Genomic DNA, 22,428 nt, shown 5'->3' with positions numbered 1-22,428 from the left:
GAGCTTACTTGCAGGTATTGGTAGTGCAAATCAGAGGTGCAATCTGTGTGGGTGTATTTTCAAAACACCCTCTGGTTTAAAAAGCCACATCAGACGCCATGAAAGGGCTAAGGTGTAGGTGCAGGAGGTGGTCAAACTCTGTTTAAGGAGTAGACAACCACCACCATATATATATATACAGTAGTAGACTGCAAATAAATATCATATTGCAATGACAGTAAATGTAAAGTGATATAGTATGGACACGAAATAGATATATTTCTTGACATGTTTATTAAAATATAATTTTAGAAGTTATTTTTATACAGAAGATAAGATTTAACATAATGCAAAACTACCAAAATTGTTTGTTACAAATTTATTATATTTATTAGCTTCACACGGTGCATATGTTCGAATTCCACTAAAATATGGCCCATTGGAGAACAGCCAATAATATACTGTTTAATGTTACAATGCATGGCACTGAGTTATCAGCGGGCATATCTCCTGAAGAATTCAAGACAAAAAAAAAATATGTTAACCAATAATTCATATACAATTCATGGATTTATTTCATGAATATCTTTCATATTTTCTAGAAAATTATATACAGTATGAGAAATGGTCTCGAGCAGTAATACAGAGATAGTTTTCCTTTCACAGTGCACTGCGTGTGATCTGGTGAACTACCGCACTTACAGAAGAGAGCTTTTCATAGAGTTAATGAACTGCAGCAATACGTTGGCACTTATTTTATCCATGAATCAGCACAAAAAGATGAACATAAATTTAGAAATGAAATAAACTTCGATTTTATTATATTTTTTCAAATTTTGGCAGAATGATATGACAGCAATTGTTTTGGTTGGGACTAAGTCCGTTAGATTGAAACAAGCGCTCAACTGCTACTTATTTCATCTACCCAGGAAACGGTAAAATGTAAAGTCGACCTCGGCGGAACGTTGAGCTCCCAACGTGGCTACAGATAAAATGTCACCAGGTATTTAGTCCAGTGTGCTATCGATTCTGCCAGCTTGTTTCCTTATATGTTATATATTATATTATGTTACTCACACAGAGACACACACAGAGTTTATTATTGCAATTGAAAAGGATTGGATAAATATGTTATTTTTCAGCGATCCCTATTTGGAACTTTTGGAAAGAACTATCAAAATTTCCAAAATAATTTACGTATGAATTAAAACATTATATATTATTTTAACTCGTAAGACACCTGGCAACCGCCAAAAATATGAATAAAACATTTGGCACTTATTGGGTTAAAGTGAAGTCAATAGCTTAAATTGAGTACCACGCCGAGGCCCCTGGCTTGTTATCTCAAAATAGAGTCCAGCAAAAGTAAATTGTGATTTGAATTTACTTTGTTGACATAACACCTTTAATAATACGACAAATTACTTTACTCACCAGGGCATTTGTCCTTACGAATATCGCGCATAGCCTTTCTACAACGATTATCTACATTAATAAAACAAGTTTCATACATCCATAGACGCCTGCAAAACAAATTTTTGTTTGAAGTATTAGTAATTATAATAAAACATTATCAATATAGTTTCTGTTATTATAATCAGAATATGTATGTATGTATGAATTGAAAATTATACTTGGCGTCAAGGTTTACAATATGCGAGAAATTGGTTTCAAATTAATATAGTCCTTGTTCACCACTGGTAGATATTTTATCGACCCTGGAAAGATGGAAGCGAAGATCAAATACGGCAGAATATGAAACTGAGAAAGTAAAAACGGACGAAATGCCGCTAAGCTTTTGGACCGGCGTACAAACTATACTGCTAGTTCACCATCATACTATATCTGAAGTATTAACATTCTCTGAGAATATCCCCTTTTATATTTCTGTGGTGGAAATGATGTTAATTAGAAATACAAATAGTTTTACATAAAGAACAGTTGGCCAAGAAAACATGTTAGTCTATGATAGAAATTATTTGTATCGCATCAATGGATGAATGGGTGTTGAAATCGCAATGGGAAAGTGAGTTTGAAACAATGAAATTCGTAATTTATCCTTCGTTTTCGGTCTATCGTCAAAGGCGATAATATTTGGTTTGAGGCGTTGCAAGATTGACGGAATATTTCCAGAACCGGAGGTGGAATACATTTCAAAACAATCATAAGATAGGAGTAAAGATTATTTGCCAACATGACATGCCAGTCTTGGTTTAGGACGAATGTTGCTGTAATTTAACCCCAGGTGGCATCGTCTCCAGCTGGCTATACGACACGATTTATGTCCTTATATTTTCGAACAAGGGAATCTAGCACCCCTACTCGACTCAAAACAATAGGTGAGTCACAGATCGTGCCGTATAGCCAGCTGGAGACGATATCTCCTGGGCTTAAATTACAGTAACATTCGTCCTAAACCAGGAATGCCATGTTATGTTGGCAAATAATCCTTTTTCCAAAGTACTGTTGCTGAATATCTCTCGTGAGATTTAAATAAAAAATTTCTGATCGAATCATAGTTTGTTCCTGTGTGTAATACACTACGAACAATTGATTTCGTGGAGCAGAATTCCAAATTATATTGGCGGTACTGTGAACGATCGTTGTAAAAGCTGAATATATACCTGCAGTAATTCATATCTGGATACTTTACAGGATAAATATGCAGAGCGTATTGACAATGTTTCTCGGCTACCTTGAGACAGATTTCGGATTCTACAGCACCTACAATTTTAACAATTACATATGCTTTACACAATTTATTCACTACTCCCTTTGGGGGAATACAGGATTAAGTCAATATATAATGAAACAATTATTTTCGATCAGAGATAAATTATTTAATTGAATCTATAAGTAGACGATTACTTCCATATACAGGATTATTACATTATGTTTAGTTTTTTTTCTGTTGGTGCGTATACTTGTAAATCATATAGTGCCATTTTACTTCCTTTCACGTAAAGGTTATTTCAAAATGTCCTCTACATCTTATAGTAACTCCAGTATAGATGGGATCTTTATTTCTACGATCGCTCTTTTCTATATTTGTTGTTTCCTTTTTTACATTAAGATAACTTGCCAATCTTTCTTTGTTAGTGTATGCAGAACGTGAGTATGTAACGTAGTCTGAGCATATCATCATTGAGTATTGTAGGTATTTTCCTTCGAAAATATTGTTTCCTGAGGCATGTTGTATATAACCGGCGTGTGAGTATAAGGAAGAATGTTGATAAACGAGACATTATATATTAAATTTCATAATGCAGAGAAATTCTACTGAAAACGGAGATAATTTTAAGAATGACGATGACCTAATAATGAACAAATTGAAACACTTCTGATACGAAATCGGAATGATGAAAAAAATACAGAATAACAACAATTTAAAGTAATTGATTCGAATAATCTGAACCTATATATGATGGCATGCTCAGACAACGTTAAATACACACACACACACGTTCACACACATACACATATATGTATTGCATGTATGCATCTATGTATATATATATATACATATATACATATATATATATATATATATATATATATATATATATAGAGAGAGAGAGAGAGAGAGAGAGAGAGAGAGAAAGAAAGAGAGAGAGAAAAAAAGAGAGAGAGAGAGACAGACAGACAGACACACAGACATGCAGACAGACAGACAAACAGACAGGCAGACAGACAGATAGATAGTTACATATAGACATATGTACATTCATGCATTTCTTTGCGTCTGTTTGTTCCTGGCCGTGTCACCCGTTGCCTTATGAGTACCGGTTTTTGAAAGAACGTCTTACCAAAAATAATGAACAGTAGGCTTATAATACTTTTCATTGTATTTAAGATACTGTCCCAAGCTCTCTATATTTGGTGTTGCCGTTTCTACTACGTACAGCTTTGTTTGCAGAATTAAAAGCTCTGAAACAGATGTTTGCTTAAGGGTAAATTGGAAACAAAATTTATATTCTCTCGTTGTTTATTGCATGGTAATATATTATGTTTAAAATGGCAGTTTATATTGCCAACACTTAATGTTGCTAATCAACACGTACGCATGAAATTGCGCATAGGTGTATGGGTGTCTGTGTATGTTTTGTTTGTGTTTACCTAAGGGTTGGTTAGTGATAAAGAGTTTGCGACCAAATCCTATGTTTCCGGGTTCAGCCCCACTTCATTGCACATTGCGCTAATGTCCTCTGTGTTACACTCGCAGCGTCCAAGTACTTTTGAGTGAATTTTAGTAAACCAAAAATGAGAGAAGCTAAAACTTAATTCATTGTATTTTCCTATTATGCGCTAGTTTGGCTGGTTAACATTGAAAGCGGTCTTTGAAGGAAGATTCACACTGATTTGTAATGTACTTCACACACACACACACACACACACACACACATATATATGTGTATATATATATATATATATATATATATATATATATATATATATATATTTATATATATGTATATATATATATATATATATATATATATATATATATATATATATATATATATATATATATATATATATATATATATATATATATATATATATATATATATATGTTAAATCTCTGAACGAGATATAAACAGTAACTGCACGACAACGTGAAGTATATTTGCCACTTAAATATGGCTAAACCCTAAGGGTGAATGTTACTGTTGCTTTTAGCCCCAGGAGAACGTCTCTTCTAGCTGGCTATTGGCACACATCTATGCCCTGTCGTTATTTGCAAAGGGAAGTCATCCTTCTCATCGTTGATCTGACATGATACGCTCGGACACGAGTTTCGGAGTATTTACCCTTCGTGAGCGTACGACAATCACCAATCTTCGATGCGAAGGCGTCCCTGGAAAAAGTATATATATATGTTTGTTTTATTTTTCGTCCAAATTATTTTGGAGATCGCGGAATAAATGATAATCAAATGGGGCAATGTCCAGCAAATATGGTGTATGGAGCATCCTTTCCCATTCAAACTGTATCAATCGTTCGAATGTCATGCCATCGTTGTAGTATGTGGCCGAGCATTATTCTCAAACCAAAGATGGTCGTCTGGAAGATAAAAATGGTCGTTTTTTTCTAGCACTCACTTAAGCCGCTCAAGTTGTTCGAAGTAGATCTTTGTTTTCGTTTGGATTAGGTTTAAAGTTCAGAGTTAAATATTTCATATCCCACCAAACAAATTACAACACCTTACGTTGGTGAAAATCACTTTAGTCTAGGGTGACGGTGTTTCTCATATCTCTACCCACTGTTTTGGTACTTGACATTTGATAGAGAACCCATTTCTTTTCACTAGTCAATATTCTGTCCAAGAAGGACATACATTCATTCTCTGCGCGCAATTAGGCTCGGAGAATTTATGAGGAACCCATGGACAAAATTTGTTTATTTTCCGAGAGCATAAAGGTATCGATGGTTGAAAGAGCAAATCGAAGCTTCTCTGCTCGGTTTTCAAGATTAACGACGGGATTTTGTTCCATCAGGTATTACAGGATGTCATCACTGATCTTTACCAATATACCAAGACGATGCTCGTCTTCTAGGCTGTAGTTTCCGGCTCGGAATTTCTGGGACCACCCTCGACACTGGTGTACGCTTCTTGTCATATCCCCATACACTGTATAAATATTCCTCGCACATTGCGTTGCGTTGTTGCCTTTATTGAAATCATAAAGTAAAATAGGCCGAATATGCTATTTGCACCGTTAGAGACGTTCTGCACCCATATATGCAATATATGCAAGCAGCATGTATGTATGTATGTATGTATGCAGCGTGTTTCGATATTCGGTTCCATATCTTCCGTGCCTTTCATTTGAAAAACGGAGACGTTTTTAGACTATATACTCTTTTGTACTATTCTGTTATTGTTATATTAAACGACTTCAAAATTTATTTGTGAGAAATTTACAAAGGAAGACAAAATAGTGATAAACTCGTCGCTATTATCTGTTACAATGAAATTTTTTTTTTTTTTTACCATCGCAGAGTTTATCGCATATATATATGTACGTGTTTGTGCGTTTTCTCGTCGTCATATATGCATTGATTTTCAATTCTTTTATGTTATAATATACTAGCTGAAAGACCGCCCTCGGGGTGGTTTACCGCTAGCCACTTGATATTTTCACATTTGATTCCCAATTCTAATAATTTTTATGATATTCTCTGCGGTTGTCCTTTTGCTGCTGAATGTTGTTTTTAGAATCGCATGTTTTGGCATTATTTTGGTTGAACGTGAGGAAATGCAAAAATGAACTTTCGGTTTTGTTCGTTAATTTCCGTAAAAAATTTATTTACTTAGTTTTCTTTTAAAGCGAAAGAGAGGAGAAATTAAAAGATGTATGTACATGTGTATGAAATGGAAGTGTGTGCGTGTGTGTTTGTGAGACACAGAGAGAGAGAAAAAAACAGAAAGGGTGAGAGTGAGTGCAACTTAGGCATCACTCTCTCGTACATATACACACGCATACATATATACATTCATATAATGATCTATGCATATGTAATTATGTATGTACGTCTACATGATAACACAGCCTTCACTCTCTTTCTTTCACACATACTCTCTCACGCATACGCACAAATGCACACATATACATAAATGCATAAAAACGTACATTTTATGCTAAACATACAACAAATCAATTTAACAATCAAGGGGAGAACACTCGCCCAAAGCAACATGAACTCCCCTCTCGAAACATTACTAAGTTTTGCGATATTAGAATTAAAGAATAGTGTAAATTTAATAATCACTGCAAAAGGAAAAAAGATCATCATACCAAGCCACAGTTGAAACAGTGGTTAGAACTTTCTCTTCGAAAGTCTACCGAACGTTCGATGAAACCCATCCATCTCCCAGATAAATACTGTGATCTTCGTACAACCGAATACTATCTAATTCTTATTTTTACTAAAAGAAAACTAATAAATGAGTGTTGAGAAATTCTCTCCTTGTCTTAGTGTTCATACATATCTTTTTGATAAATTTCATTACATCACATATATTTAAGAATTATTTTGATCTTTTACATCTAAATTCCTGAATTAATTATCTACAGAATACGAAACCCTATTAATTTAATACAATACATATTTGATCCAGAATTTATATATGTAAATCTTGCATTTTTAATTAAAATCCAGTGCATGTAATAAAATCACGAAATCCTTCTAAATATTTAGTCTATACCTCTCCTCTATGCACTTCTAAAACTCACTGATTTTACATGTTTATTTTACGCATGTCAGTTTATCTACATGTGAGATTGTATATCCATACGTATATGTCTGTATATAGTTTGTGTTTGTACATGCATATGCTTATGTATATAAATGTATGTCTGCGCGTAGATATGAGTGTCTATGAATTTTTATTTTGCATGCATGAGCCACTATGTACTGGACTCCTTTTGTCCCAAGCCCCAATTACTTTAATATCTAATATGTATTTAAATATACATCTGTATGCCCTAATCAATAACGGTCGATTACAATCAGACTCTCACTCTCTCTCACACATCCACACACACACACATTCTCACTCGCTCTCTCTCTCTCTCACACATATATACGTGTGTATATATATATATATATATATATATATATATATATATATATCGAGCTAGTATATATATATGCTTGGTAATCCATAACAATTTTGTGTAAACAGTACCTTATACAGTACCATACACCCACGATCGCACTATAATATAATAGTGAAAAATTTACATGAAAATCGTCGCTTTTTGTGTTCAAGATTATACTTTATATGTGCAGATGATTTGAAATATTTGTTAAGTTTTATCATTGTACTTAAGCTAATATTTAATTATCAAGTTTGTCGATGCTAAAGTTAATTAGAGTGTAGTTGATTTTAGGCAATATATATCACATATATTGTGGTTGCTGTTGGGAAAAAATTGCTTTGCATTATGTTCTAGTATTAATGATGAATATGCGTTCATGTAGGATATCTCATAAGAAAGATGACAGCTTGCCCTACCTCTCTATGTAAAATATATCTCGATCTATTCTCTTCTAACTTTTACTAATATAATGTTTTGTAAGATCAAATTTGTCGATAATTTGCAGAACAATGAATTAAAACACAGACATTGTTTAAATTGATAAAAGCTGGGATAACCAAAATACTTTAAAAAACATATATAGTTCATGACAGCCACCCTTTTCGCCAGTACAAATTTAAATAAGCAAATTAACTAAATCCCACATAGGCGGCACATATCACATAATAAATAATAGAAAATGTGATATCAGGAAGAGCTTTAAAAAAAAAGTATTTGTCTTGAATTTCCATGCTGTTTTCATTAGCCAACTTGAAATAATTCCTTTAGGGTTTTCGGAAATATAACCACAATTTTAAGATCAAATGATAGCTTACGTTACTTTTTTGGAATATCAGTTAAATCGTAAATACGTATATATTACATATGCATCTGCATACATACATTTATGCGTACGTATATACATAAATACATACCTAAATATATATATATATATATATATATATATATATATATATATATATATATATATATATATATATATATATATATAAGTTTTATATATGTATATGAATGTATATCTGAGTGTATGTTTGTGTACGTGTATGTGTGTGTATCTTAACTGGTTTAAAAAATTGGAAAGATAATCGGCTTTATATATGTTTCTCATAAAAGAGTTACTTCAACGTATAACATAAATTTCACTTTTCTCCTTGTGACAAAAATCTTGTAAACCACCATTAAATGTACGTGAAGAAAAGTGAAGCCGTATTGAAAAGTTTCGAGTGATATGCGCACTCCAAAAATGGATAAGCACCATCGGCAAAACGGTAAGTTATCTGGACGACTCACAACATTCGTCACCACCGGAGGAAGGGGGAGACAATTCATCAACTTGTATATGACAGTCGTCGCAGAACAACCAACGGCATTTTTAAATGTTTGATGGAGGACATTCGGCGAAAGTGAGCTGGACAGCGGAGATCGAGTATTATATTTTGCACGACGACCATGCATCCTGTCACTTCGCTCTCCTCAATTGTGAATTTCAAAAACATTATCGTATCGCTCTTGCGTCCTCACAGTTTTCCAGATCTCGCACGTACTGAATTATATCTGTCTCATAAGATGAATATGGAACTCAAATGTTGCCGTTCCTTCAAAGTTGTCGAAATCCGGGTCGAATCGTAGAAGATACATGAATTGCTTTCATAAAGCTATTTCTGGGTCCGATATCAAAACGTATATGAATATTGGCACTAGTGTATAGCTATGCAACATGACTATTTCTAAGGCGATACATGTTATAAATGTGGTAACTAAAAGTTAACTTTTTATTAGAAATAACTAATGCATTAAACATTTAATACTGAAGGTATATTAAAAAGGAAATGATTTGAAAATGGATTGAAAATATATATATCATTTCAACACCTGTAAATGTTAAGTAATGTTGTATTGAAGCCTGTTAGATATACTATTTCTGGGCAATGTTGTAATAATGAAATTTCGAAGCTGTCTACACAATTACTAGTGTAATATACTGAAAGTAAATGTTTATATAATACAAGGTAGCGAAAAATTTTATTACATGGCTTATTATATTTTCTTAGCTTCACACGCTGCATATCTTCGGATTCCTTTCAAATATGATCGATACAGGAAGAACCAGTGATATACTGTTCAATGATACAATGTAGCTCACAGCCCCTGTAGTATTCAGGGCAAAAAATATGTTAATTTGCTATTCATTTACAATTAGTGGATTCATTTCACCAACGTCCTTTACATTTTCTAGAAAAATGAATACAGTGTGAAAATTGTTCTCCACCAACAATGTGAACTAGTTTCCATTCTCCAGAGATCTACATTAGACAGTTCATTGATATAGATATATACATATATACTACATTTCTGTTTAAGAATGAGATGAAGGAAGTGCAATAATAACGTTCACACTCAGTGATGGTCAGCTTACGGGGTTTTTGTTTTTATAACTATCGTAAAGTAGCACTCGTCGCGAACCTATTTCCAATGATATGTTACCAAAATCATATTGACGCCCACGTTACAAAGCTGTAATATTGTTCTAAGCTTAAGAATCAAGAATAAGAAGGTCGATTTCCATTTTTTTTTATTTCTAGTAAATTTTCTGAATTGCAAAAGGAATTTATCTTTGTTTTCTAATTTGAATGTATTAAATATCAGACTTGCAAAATATGAATTCTGTCGTATTGCGTAGACTGTAACGTGAAAGTAGCCGTTATCATGCTGCAGTGGCTCTGATTTTTCGCCATTTATTTTTGTAGAATATTTTCACACAAATATATGTGCGCTGAAAAGGGCAAGAATATACACTGCCGGAATGCAAACAAATTTATAAAATAATTTTATCTCATGCCATCATAATGTTTGGTAGGTGTTTGCTCATCTGTGAAGAACAAATCATTTTTCTTACATAATATCAATCACGTGGTAAAAACATGTCTTTTAGCACAGTAATATGTGATGTGTACGGACAGTCGTGTTTGATTAACTAATACTTTCAGATGTAGAGAAGCAACTCAAGGAGTATTTAGTTTAAGGTGAATTTTTGAAATTGAATACAATACCGACACTCCTAGCATAGTATCTCAACACATAATCTACTAAAAAGGAATTCTGATTTCAATTTCATTTGTTGATACAGCACTTTTAATAATAGGACAAATTCTTTCACTTACGAAGACAATTTTCTTCTTTACGGTATAGGAGCATAACGTGTCTGCAAAAATAATCTGTATCAATAAAACATAGTTCATACATCCATAGTCGTCTGAAAGATAGCAAGTTTCTCAAGAGTTACTAATTATAAGCATAAATAATAGTTACTTTTATTATATCAGAATATTATGTACTGAATGTAAGCGTCAAGAATAAGCGAAACATTTGTTTCAGATTTAGAACATCCTTGTACACCATTGGCAGTTATCTTATCAACCCTGAAGATATGGAAACCAAAGTCGGACTCGGCGTAATGTGAAGCTAACAACGTAAAGACGGACGAAATATCGCTAGGGATTTTGCCCGGGCTCCTTAAGATTTGTCTAACTCGCCTTACAATATTTGAAATATTGATTTCAAATTTTGGTACATGTCAAGAACAATTTTTGTGGGTTCCGTATTTTATTGGGACCCGACTGAGGGAGGATGAAGTTGATCACGGCGGTATTTCAAGGCAAAACGTAAAGACGGATGAAATACCGCTAAGCATTTTGATCAGCGTGCTAACTATTCTGTCTGCTCAACTCCCTGCAATATTACAAGTATTTGCATGGGTAAAATGTTGTGGTCGCTGCATATCTGTGAGAATATCAACTTTTATATTTCTGCAGTGGAAATGATGCTAATTAGAAATACAAAGAGGGTTACATAAAGAAGATTTTTAAGAAAAGGAACATATGAGACAAAGATAGAATTTTTTTGTATTCTTATCAATCAGATGAAATCGTTATGGATTAATACGTCATGAGATAAATAGATTATCATTCATTTTCGGTCTACGAACAGAACCGATAATATTTTGGGCGTTGTTAGATTGATGTAAAATTTACTGAATCGGGGATGGAATACATTTTGTTAAATATATTTCAACCTCGCATAACATAGATTGCTCCTCTGCCAGTAATATTTTACGAACAAGTGATTATGAGAGATAAATTTGCAAATGTTATTGGTGGTAGCACGAATGATAGTAAAAGAAGAATATATACTTGCAGCGATGAATATCTGGCTTCTGAACAGGATAACTTTTCAGAGCAAATTTGCATTGGTCCTTGGCTACTATGAAACAGACTTTGGAACCCGCAGCGCCTAAAGTTTTAAAAATTGCATACTTTTTTCCTTAAATTATTTCTTTAATTCATTGGTTACACAGAAATAAGGCATATAAAATGAAACATTTCTTTGCAACGCGGGTATAAATTCTTCAGTTGAAAGTGTAAGTAGATGTTTAATAACAAGTATCGGATTATCATATTTTGATATTGTTTTTTTCTGTGTGCGTATACTTGTTGATCAGTAACTTCAAAATTTGATAGTATTTAATTAACGATTATGGCATGCCTAGTAAATCTAGAATATATGGGATCGTATATTCTAAATTTATGTTTCGACTATTTTCATTAACATATCTTGCCGAATTTTCGTCGCAAATTTGACGGAATGAGAGTAGTTGATGTGTTGTTGGTATATAGTCAGTGACTATACAAGTTGGTTCCCTTCGAAAATATTCATTGCTAAAATATGTTTCATATAACTGACATGAGTAATTGAGGATGGACATTGATAATCGGGAATATTTATGTCAAATTTCATAATGTAAAGAATTTGTATTAAAAACAAAAAAAAAATTAAGAAAAACAATGACCAAATAATCTTTTTTACTCAAGACCGAAATTTTGGGGGACGGAACGAGTCAATTATATCGACCCCAGTACGCAACAGGTATTTAAGTTATCGACCCCGCAAAGAAGAGGTGGACAGTCGAACTCTGCGGATAGATAGATAGATAGATAGATAGATAGATAGATAGATAGATAGATAGATAGATGGATAGATAGATAGATAGATAGATAGATAGATAGATAGATAGATAGATAGATAGATAGATAGATAGATAGATATTACTGCGATGGTTTGTGCTATGCAGTGTCGATTTTTACAATTCTATAAATAATCAAAATAATAGTATTTTATAAGCTTAAAGCTATAGCGATCACTGGGTAATGACTAGAGAAATAGTATAATAAATGTCCATATAAGTCATCGAAGGGATAGTTTGTTGTTTTCGTACGCGTGCAACTCGAAATCACACCCCTTTGTTTTCCCGACCAAATATATATATAGTCATAAATATATATGAATATATATCTAGATGTATGTGTGTGAATATATTTGCATGTATGTATGTATGCATGTATGTATGCATGCATGTATGTATGTGAGTGCGTATGTATATATATATATATGCATGCATATTTTAATACATCAATCCATACATAAGCAAGTCATACATCTGCATGCGTCTGTGTGTGTCTGGTGTTCCTTTAAGATCGCAGGTTTATGAAAGATTATCTTACCACAAATTAGAAAGAATATGCATATAATAATCTTCATTGTAGATAACGTATTGCCGTTCGTTCTGTATATACCTGTTGCCGTTGGTACAATGTAGAAATTTGTGTTTTTAGTTTAACACGATGTAGCAGATGTTTTTTTAACTTTTATTTTTTTAACAGATATTATATTATCTCGTTATTATTCATATAGTGTTACGTTATATCTGAAAATACAGTTTAACTTGCTCCGGAATGTTCTGCTCAGTTCTTTGTGTGTGTATGTGTGTGTATATATATATATATGTGTGTGTGTGTGTGTGTGTGTGTGTGTGTGTGTGTGTGTGTGTGTGTGTGTGTGTGTATGTGTACCCAGTTGTTGGTCATTCGTAAAGATTTTGTCTCCCAATCCTATATTTCCAATTTTAGTCCTGCTTCATATAATTTTAGAAGAGCGTCTTCTAAAATAGACTCATGGCGATGAACCAAATTTGAAGGGAATTTTGTAAGCAACTTGGGCAATGTTGTAATAATAACATTTTGAAGCTCTGTACATCCTTACTTGTGTAATATACTGAAGATAAGTTTTTATATAATTCAAACTAACACAAAATTATTATATGGTTATTATTCTTTATTAGGTTCACACGGTGCATATCTTCTAATTACTTTAAAATAAGATCGATACAGGAAGTACCAATAATATACTGTTCAATGAAATGATGCAGGTCACAGCATCTGTAATATTCAAGGCAAAACTATGTTAATGTGGTATTCATTTACAATTAGTGGATTCATTTCACCAACATAGTTTATGTTTTCTAGGAAAATCAAATACAATGGTAAAATTGTTCTCGATCAATAAAGTAAACAAAGTTCCATTCCTCATGGATCTACAGGTGAGCTGATGAAACAGCACGTTTATAGACGATTGTATTCTAAACACTTAACGAACTGCAACAATTAGTTGGCATTTAAGTTATCAATGAATCGACGGATAAAGGCGAATATTCATTTAGAAACTAAACAGGAAATGCCGATGACTGGAACTTATATTTTGTGTATATTCATGATTATAATCTTCCTCCTCCCCCTTGTTGCTGCCCTCCTCCTTCTCCTTCTATTTGACAATTGAATTCCATTTTTTCTAATCATAGGCGTTGCAGCATATTACGATTGTAAAACTTTGGCGAAAGAAAGTTGCCCTGTTCCTTTTAATATTTCAAAGATACAGGGCTCTTATTTCTGCAGGTATATATATGATCTTCTTCTTAACGTACAGTGGATCACGACGAAGTTTGGAATCAGTACGTTGATACGCCTTAAATGCCTCTAAGAATTTTGTCCGGTATCATATCGATTCTGTAGATGCAATCATCCCTTCACAAGGTTAATATATCATCTAATGAAATTTGCATGTGTGTGTGTGTGCGATTGAAATTTCATTTGTTGAAACAGCGCTTTTAATAAGACAGATTACTTTACTTACGAAGACAGTTTTCTTCTCTACGGTTTTGGAGCATGACGTTTCTACAAAAATTATTGCTATTCATATAACAGGTTTCATACAGCCATAGTCGTCTGGAACATAAAACGTTTCTCAACTTTCATTGATTATAAAAAAAAATAATGATAATCAATACTTCTTTTATTATGTCAGAATATGTTTGTATTGAATGTAAAAGACTATACTTCGTGTCAAGAGTTACGTAACGGTGTTCAGTATGTGAAACATTATTTCAGATTTAGAACATTCTTGTGCACCAATGATAGTTATTTTATCTACCTGAAAAGATGGAAATCAAAATAGGCCTCGGCGGAAAGGGAAGCAAACGACGTAATTTGGGACGAAACATCGCTAGGAATTTTGCCCGGGCTCCTTAAGATTTGTCTAACTCACCGCTTTACAATATTTCAAATATTAATTTCCAACTTTGGTACAAGTCAAGAACAATTTTTGTGGGTTCCGTATTTTATCGGACCGGGATAATGAAGAATGAAGTCGATCACAGACGTAAAGACGGATGAAATGCCGCTAAGCATTTTTACTGGCGTGCTAATTATTCTGTCTGCTCAACTCCCTACAAAATCAAAATTATTTACATGGCTAAAATTCTGTGGTCGCTTCATATCTGTAAGAATATCACTTTTTATATTTCTGCGGTGGAAATGATACTAATTAGAAATACAAAGAGGGTTACATAAAGAAGAATCGAGAAAAGGAACATTCGAGACAATGATAGAATTTTTTTTGATTTCTTGTCAATCAGACAAAGCCGTTATAGATTAATTTCTGTTGAGATAAATAGTTTATCGTTTACTTTCGGTCTACGAAAAAAACCGATAATATTTTAATTTGGGCGTTGTTAGATTGATGTAAAATTTACTGAATCGGTGATGGAATACATTTTGTGAAATATATTTCAACCTCGCATTACATAGATTGCTCCTCTGTAAATAATATATTACGAACAAGTGATTATGAGAAATTAATTTGCAAATGTTATAGGTGGTAGTACGGATGATAGAAGTAAAAGCAGTACATATACTTGCAGAGATGAATGTCTGGTTCCTGAACAGGATAATGTTTCTGAGCATATTTGCATTGGTCATCGGCTTGTATGAAACAGATTCTGGACCCTGCAGCGCCTAGAATTTTAAGAATTATATATTTTTCTCCAGGACATATTTTCTAATCAATTACTTACGCAGAAATAAGGCATATAAAATGAAACAAACATTTCTTTGCAACGAAGGTATGATTCTTCATTTGAAAGTGTAAGCAGACGTTTAATAACAAGTATAGGATTATCATATTTTGTTTTTTTTTGTTTTTCTGTACATGCGTATATTTGTCGATCATAAACTTCAAAATTTTGTTGCTTTTAATTAAAGGTTGTTGCAAAATATCCACAGCATCACCTAGCAAATCTAGAATATAGGGATCATTAATTCCACGATTGTTCGCTTCTAAAATATGGTTCGATCATTTTCATTACGATATCTTGCCGATGTTTCGTCGCAAATTTGACGGAATGAGAGTATTTGCTGTGTTGTTGGTATTTTAATATTTGTTGTTGGTATATAAATATATACACTATATATATATATATATATATATATATATATATATATATATATATATATATATATATATATATTTATGTATATAAATATAGAAAGATAGATAGATATTACTGGGATGGTTTTGCTAAGCAGCGTCGATTTTTACAATTGTGTAAATAATAAAAACAATAGTATTTTATAAGCTTAAAATCTTATAGCGATCACTGGGTATGTCTAAAGAAATAGTATACTAATGGAGCATATAAGCGATCGACAGAATGAGTAGGGTTTTTCGTGTACGTGGAACTCGAAACCACACGCTTTCGTTTTCCCGACCAAGTATATATATTTAGTCATCTAACTATATGTGAATATATGTCTAGATGTTTGTGTGTGAATATGTATGTATGTATGTGTGTTTATGTATATATATATATTTCATACATATTTCTTTACATCTATCCATCCATCCATCCATCCATCCATCCATCCATCAATCCATACATAGATACATACATACATACATACATGCATGCATGCATGCATACATACATACATACATACAAACATACATACATAATCACGTGTATACATCCGCATGCGTCTGTGTGTGCCTGGTTATGAAAAATTATCTTACCACAAATTAGAAAGAATATGCATATAATAATCTTCATTGTAGATAACGTATTGCTGTTCGTTCTGTATATACCTGTTGCCGTTTTGTACAACGTCGAAATTTGTGTTTTCACTTTAACACGATGTAGCAGATGTTTTTCCTTTCTTTTTAACTGTTATTATATTCTGTATTACTTATCATGTGGTGTTACATTATATCTGAAAATGCAGTTTACCTTTCCCGCCATAGAATGTTCTAATCAGAAAATATTTATAAAATGAAATGAATCTAACCGTTTTCTGTGCTGTTTAAAAAAAAAATATATATATATATATAAAGGAAAGTAAAAAGATGAAAACAGATTTGTCTTACAAGATAAAAGAATATGTTAGAATCCTCATACGAAATGTATTATACAATATTATACAAAATAAAAATGTTTTCCTCCAACATAATAACCGGTTTCGCACTTCAAATTTGAGTGCTAGATACAATCCGGAGTTCGGGATTTTGCTTGCTAGGGGGAGATAATTGGTATGCAAGTTATTTTTCGGCAAAGGGGAGGTAAAACTGTAATTCTTAATATTCATTTTATTTGATTGTGGCTTATATCAGTTAATATTGAATAGATGTGGTAAATTTTTACTTTCCAATATGGGCTTATATTTAATTCTGGCTTATATTTTTCAACTAATGAGGCGTCTTTATTTAGTTACTCTTGGGTTCAGGCCCAAATAGTAAATTGATATAATGTGAAGATTAAGAAATGTGGTTGCAGTTGTTCTGTGTCATCTGTCAAAATGCTCACTGAGAGTGGTTGTGGTAATGGACACGCTATATTACAAAACTCTAGTAATATCCTAAACAATGATAAACACTACGAAAAACTCAAAGATTATACTCCACCTAAAATAATGAAAACGCTCTTTTCATTAATTCTGACCCAGGGAAACGACCTAACAAAAAAAAACAGAACTAGACACTTTAAGAAACTTTAAGTGTAAAGCCAGACTATTCTATGTTCTACCGAAAATTCACAAACGCCAAACTATAGACGAAGTGATTAAAAAATCTTCAAAGCAGACATACACACACCAGCACCAGGAGACCTAAAATTACGGCCCATCGTAGCTGGACCATTCTGTGAAACATATCATGGACATCATCCTAAAGCCATTTCTATATTACATCGAAAGTTATATTAGGATTGACTGAGATATGCTAAATCACTTATGGGAATAGATCAAGGAAGAAACACTCATGGTTTCATTTGAACCTATACACCAATATAAACTCATAGAATCAGAAAAACTCCATAATAACATTGACAACAACATACAATTCACAATAAAATGCAACCAAGACGAACTCTCATTTCTAGGTATATTGGTTAAAACATGTAAGCTAAAAAAAAAATATATAATAAAACGGACACTTTTTTGTGTATTTCTCTTTTGTTAGGTATGCAAAATGTGTGATAGCATTTCTTTGTTCTCGGATTTTGGTATTATACTCTCACATGCACAATCTATCTGCCAGTTTGGCTGGCAGTTTTATGAAAGAGCGTCTTAATATCGAAGAGATATTAGTTGTTCAAAACACTTAATTTTTGGTGCTGCACTATGCACTCCGTGCAAATTATGTCCTTTAGAAATAATTATAAGGAAACACGTGTTCAGTTCCTTAAAATGCTATAAATTTTATCCCATTCACTTGGTAATTTATTATGTGGAATTATGTTATGTTTGACATGACAGCTGAAATTATTTGACTCTCTTCGGGTGTTCTAAAAATCATGTACATATATCAAAACACAAATACACACACGCGGACATCAGTGTGTGTGTGTGCGTGTTTATATGCATCTATCTCTGTTTATATATATACATATATATACATACATACATATATATATATATATATATATATATATATATATATATATATATATATATATATATATATATATATATATATATATATATATAGATAGATAGATAGATAGATAGATAGATATATATGTATGTATGTATGTATGTATGTGTGTATGTGTGTGTGTTAGAAAAAATTAGACAACTAAGCCGAGGCTGTGCGAAAATCTTAGGACACTAATAAAGAGAAAGTTACACTTACAGCTGTTTCTTGTTTATTTGGAAGTTCGCTTCATCAGAGACCATGTGAGAGAGTTACATAGCGGGAAATAGTACAGTTCAATATAAGGAGTTATTTGGGAAAAGAATGGAAACAAGATGTATAAAGGGAAATTAGAGAATAAAAGAATAAAAAAATATGTAGGATGTTATATTTGCAGTTCCATTATCCCATGAAAGTGGTGTATAGAAATGGTAGAAATGGTTCCCGTCCGTTGTATTTTAATTCCGATAGTTCATATTTTCTTATTACAAATTGAGTGTGTGGAGATGTAGATTCCATGTGCTGTTCATTCAGTGGGGTTTGTGGTGTGAATGAAATTTTGATAACATAGTGATAGAAAGAAGAGAATATATATGTATGTTAAAATGAGGAGAATGGTCGAAAAGAATGGGCGATGTGATAAGAAAGAAAGAAAGACTATATATATGTAGAGGCGCAGGTAACGACACATTACCTGATAACCCTTTATTCTAAATTCACCATAACCCACTAAGATATACACCTGCAAAACCCATTTCCACCCAGGTAACCTCGCAAATCGGATTACACGAACTGGAACTCGAGACGTCATCTGCTTCCACCCTGCTTCGACCTAAACGTCCAGAGTCGAGTACCCAGATTTATCTTCGTCCAACTCGAATAATATTTCCTTAAATCTAAACCCCTTAGAAAAAAATTTAAACTCACGTCTATAAAATTATTCTACTCCACCAACAACACTGCCGGAGTAATCGGAAATCGTAACAAGAAACTCCGAAATCCACCAAAGGCGTGGCCCCACCGTATTAAATTAATTCAAAATAATCTCCAACTCTCTACATGTAAGCCCACTTGTTTTTAACCCCACTGATTTTAACGCCTCCTGGGAACTTTCCACCGCTCCCAGGTGTACAATAGCGCCCAAATTGGGAGATACTGTATTAAACCAACAATGTCTTTCTACCCTTTGAATTTCATGTCAGAATATTTTGTTTCCCTTTATTTCAACTCCCTCTCATCCTACACTCTCCATCTGTAAGCCTACATACACATCCACTTCTTCATACGATTGTTCTCTTTATAAACATTTTTACCATTCCCTGCTAGTTTCTACCATCGGCCATAAAGGTATTTTAACAACCAGCTAGCCGGGCTTAAATTTCTTGCTTTATCTATACACATTTTCTTTCTCCGCCACTGCCTAAAATATTTCCTCATCCTCTCCCGTCCAATTTATATTCAAGTACCAATCCCATGACTGAATTATGTGATTTAGGTAAAACTAATATATTGTCAACTACAAGTCAACACCCCTCTCCCAATTCCTCCTTCCTCTCACTCCCTTTTATGTTTTCGTCATCCTTCCCTTCTAATAATTATTTCTCCCTACATTTATATACCCCTCTCATCCTGTACCCTCCGCACATTCTGACTGAATCTTCTTGGCGTCAACATGTACCTCCTCGCGGCAATGTAAACTGTAATATAATGAAGATACCCCTTGCCTGAAGGGTAGCCGGCTGTATACACATCACTTGGATTTTACCACTTCTGAAGCTTCACAAACTATGTAATATATGTAGCCATTCCGTAAAACTTGTATTCTTTTTCGATCACTCGACAAACCTGATCGCCTACCGTGGAGTATAAAATGAACAGTGTTTTGCTCATCGTTTTTCTCTAAAGAAAAATAGTCCGCAACCTTTCGTCTCGATAAACCGCTAATATTCATGAAAGCTGATTTTTATATCTCCTACGGTTTGTTCGTAGCTAACTTTCTTCCTACACCTCGATGCCTATATATTACATTGATATAAGTGATGAGCGCCTTTTTGTTTCAATCTACCAAATCCACTCAAATGACTGTGGTCGGTACCTGGTTGGAGTACAAACTACTTGCTCAAGCTACCCTGAGACCACAAGCATGTTGTTGAGAAGCAAGACATTTACCATACAGCCAGGTCTGCACTATAATATAAAAGTGAAAATCTACATGAAATTTTTCGCCTGTTATGCTTTATTTGTGCGGATAACCTTAATTAATATTTAAACTTTTTTTTATAATCTGATATTTTGTTATCAAGTCCGGCGTTTGTAATGTTATATATAGTGTGGTTCATGTTAGGCATATTGAACACATATTTTGGTTGCTGTTTGGAATAATATCATTGCAAGATGTTCTAATATATTAATGATGAATATGAGAATCGTCGCAGGACAAACAACGACATTTTGAAGTGTTTGAATGAGAACTTTCGGCAAAATCGAATTGGTCGGCGGAGTTCGAAGTATTGTATTCTTCAAGATGACTATACACCCTGTCACTGAACTCTCAGTGCATCTCAACAAAACAGAGAATGTCAGCAAAAACAACATGGTATCTCATCCGCGTCCTCTCTATTCCTATTCTCTGGATTTAGCAGCTGCTGAATTTCATCGCTTTCCCTAAATGAAAATGCAGTTCAAAGTTAGCCGTTTTTACCAAGTTTTCATAATCCAGAGCGCATCATAGGAGATCATCGAATCGCTTACGGAAAGCGATGTCTGGGACGAGTACCAAAGTAGTATGAACGGTGGGACAGGATTATAGCATCATATGCACCGATGTATAGCTGGTAAGCATTTCGAGGTAAATAAATTATTTTTTGTTATTAAAAACTAGCAGAAATACCTGGCGTTGCCGGGGTTAGGGATTCACACAGACAGACACACACACACACACACACACACACACACACACACACACACACACACACACACACACACACACACACACACACATTCCCAATACATGTAGGATTCCTCACCATACAGGTGACAGGCACAGCTGTAAGATGCATTACGGATCTATAGCAATTGGAAGGACATAACCCAATTGAAATAAGAACTTGTGACGTTTGGAGTAAAGGGAAATGAAAGTTTCGCCTCTGGAGTTTGCAAATGACCACTATACCGATAGGTAACTGTGCAGACAAAATTTACAATCGATAAATATCTTAAAACAACCAGTCTCTCATGTGGGAGGGCCTTGAAATCAATGTTACAAACTGGGGACTATGTGTGTCGTAGTGATAATAAAAAGACTCAAAGGAGGTCTGCAACGAAATAATTTTACTCAACACTTTGCAAGTGAATCAGTGGAGGTAAAGATGCGTCTCATTTACTTGACAATTTATGCACCACATTGCAGAAATCAATGTAAGTATATCTGAAGGGATAGTCTTACACTGTTGTACCGTTGAATTACAAATAATGCTCATCTGTTATGTTCGGGTTAAAATTCCATCAACATCGAAAATATATGAATTTTCATGGGAGTTATGGCCGTTATGCATAGAATATAATTTCCAAATTTCATAAAGATCCATTCAGTACTTTTGACGTAGTTTTGGATAAGAAAACAAATGACTAATATGTGCGTTTGTGTGCATGTGTATGTGTGTGATGGGTGTATATATGCATAGATATCTGTATGCATGTATATATATGTATA

The 22,428-nt window shown here is 33.4% G+C and overlaps 1 protein-coding gene across 8 annotated transcripts in view; it reads right to left on the bottom strand.

The window, feature by feature from the left end:
- Positions 1–254: 254 nt before the first annotated feature.
- LOC128249887 (uncharacterized) overlaps positions 255–22,428 on the bottom strand; it is a 24,832-nt gene continuing 2,658 nt past the window's right edge. For 2 of the 8 annotated variants that reach the window (XM_052974453.2, XM_089366236.1), the window contains 7 exons: positions 15,674–15,769; positions 14,610–14,701; positions 11,777–11,876; positions 10,748–10,839; positions 2,604–2,703; positions 1,414–1,502; positions 255–489 (listed from right to left, as the gene is read on the bottom strand). In XM_052974453.2, coding sequence (XP_052830413.1) covers positions 404–489; positions 1,414–1,502; positions 2,604–2,703; positions 10,748–10,839; positions 11,777–11,876; positions 14,610–14,701; positions 15,674–15,726 — 612 coding nt within the window. In that variant the 5' untranslated portion in view covers positions 15,727–15,769 and the 3' untranslated portion in view covers positions 255–403. Of the gene's footprint in view, positions 490–1,413; positions 1,503–2,603; positions 2,704–10,747; positions 10,840–11,776; positions 11,877–14,609; positions 14,702–15,663; positions 15,770–16,823; positions 17,108–17,174; positions 17,310–22,428 lie in introns of those variants that run through there. The other 6 variants (XM_052974454.2, XM_052974448.2, XM_052974450.2 and 3 more) reach the window with 6 other exon arrangements.

The sequence above is a fragment of the Octopus bimaculoides genome, chromosome 18, assembly GCF_046866305.1.
Source record: "Octopus bimaculoides isolate indiv1 chromosome 18, ASM4686630v1, whole genome shotgun sequence".
Lineage (NCBI taxonomy): Eukaryota > Metazoa > Mollusca > Cephalopoda > Octopoda > Octopodidae > Octopus > Octopus bimaculoides.
The sequence above is the reverse complement of the archived record's forward strand: the minus strand, read 5'-3'. Positions and strand labels throughout refer to the sequence as shown.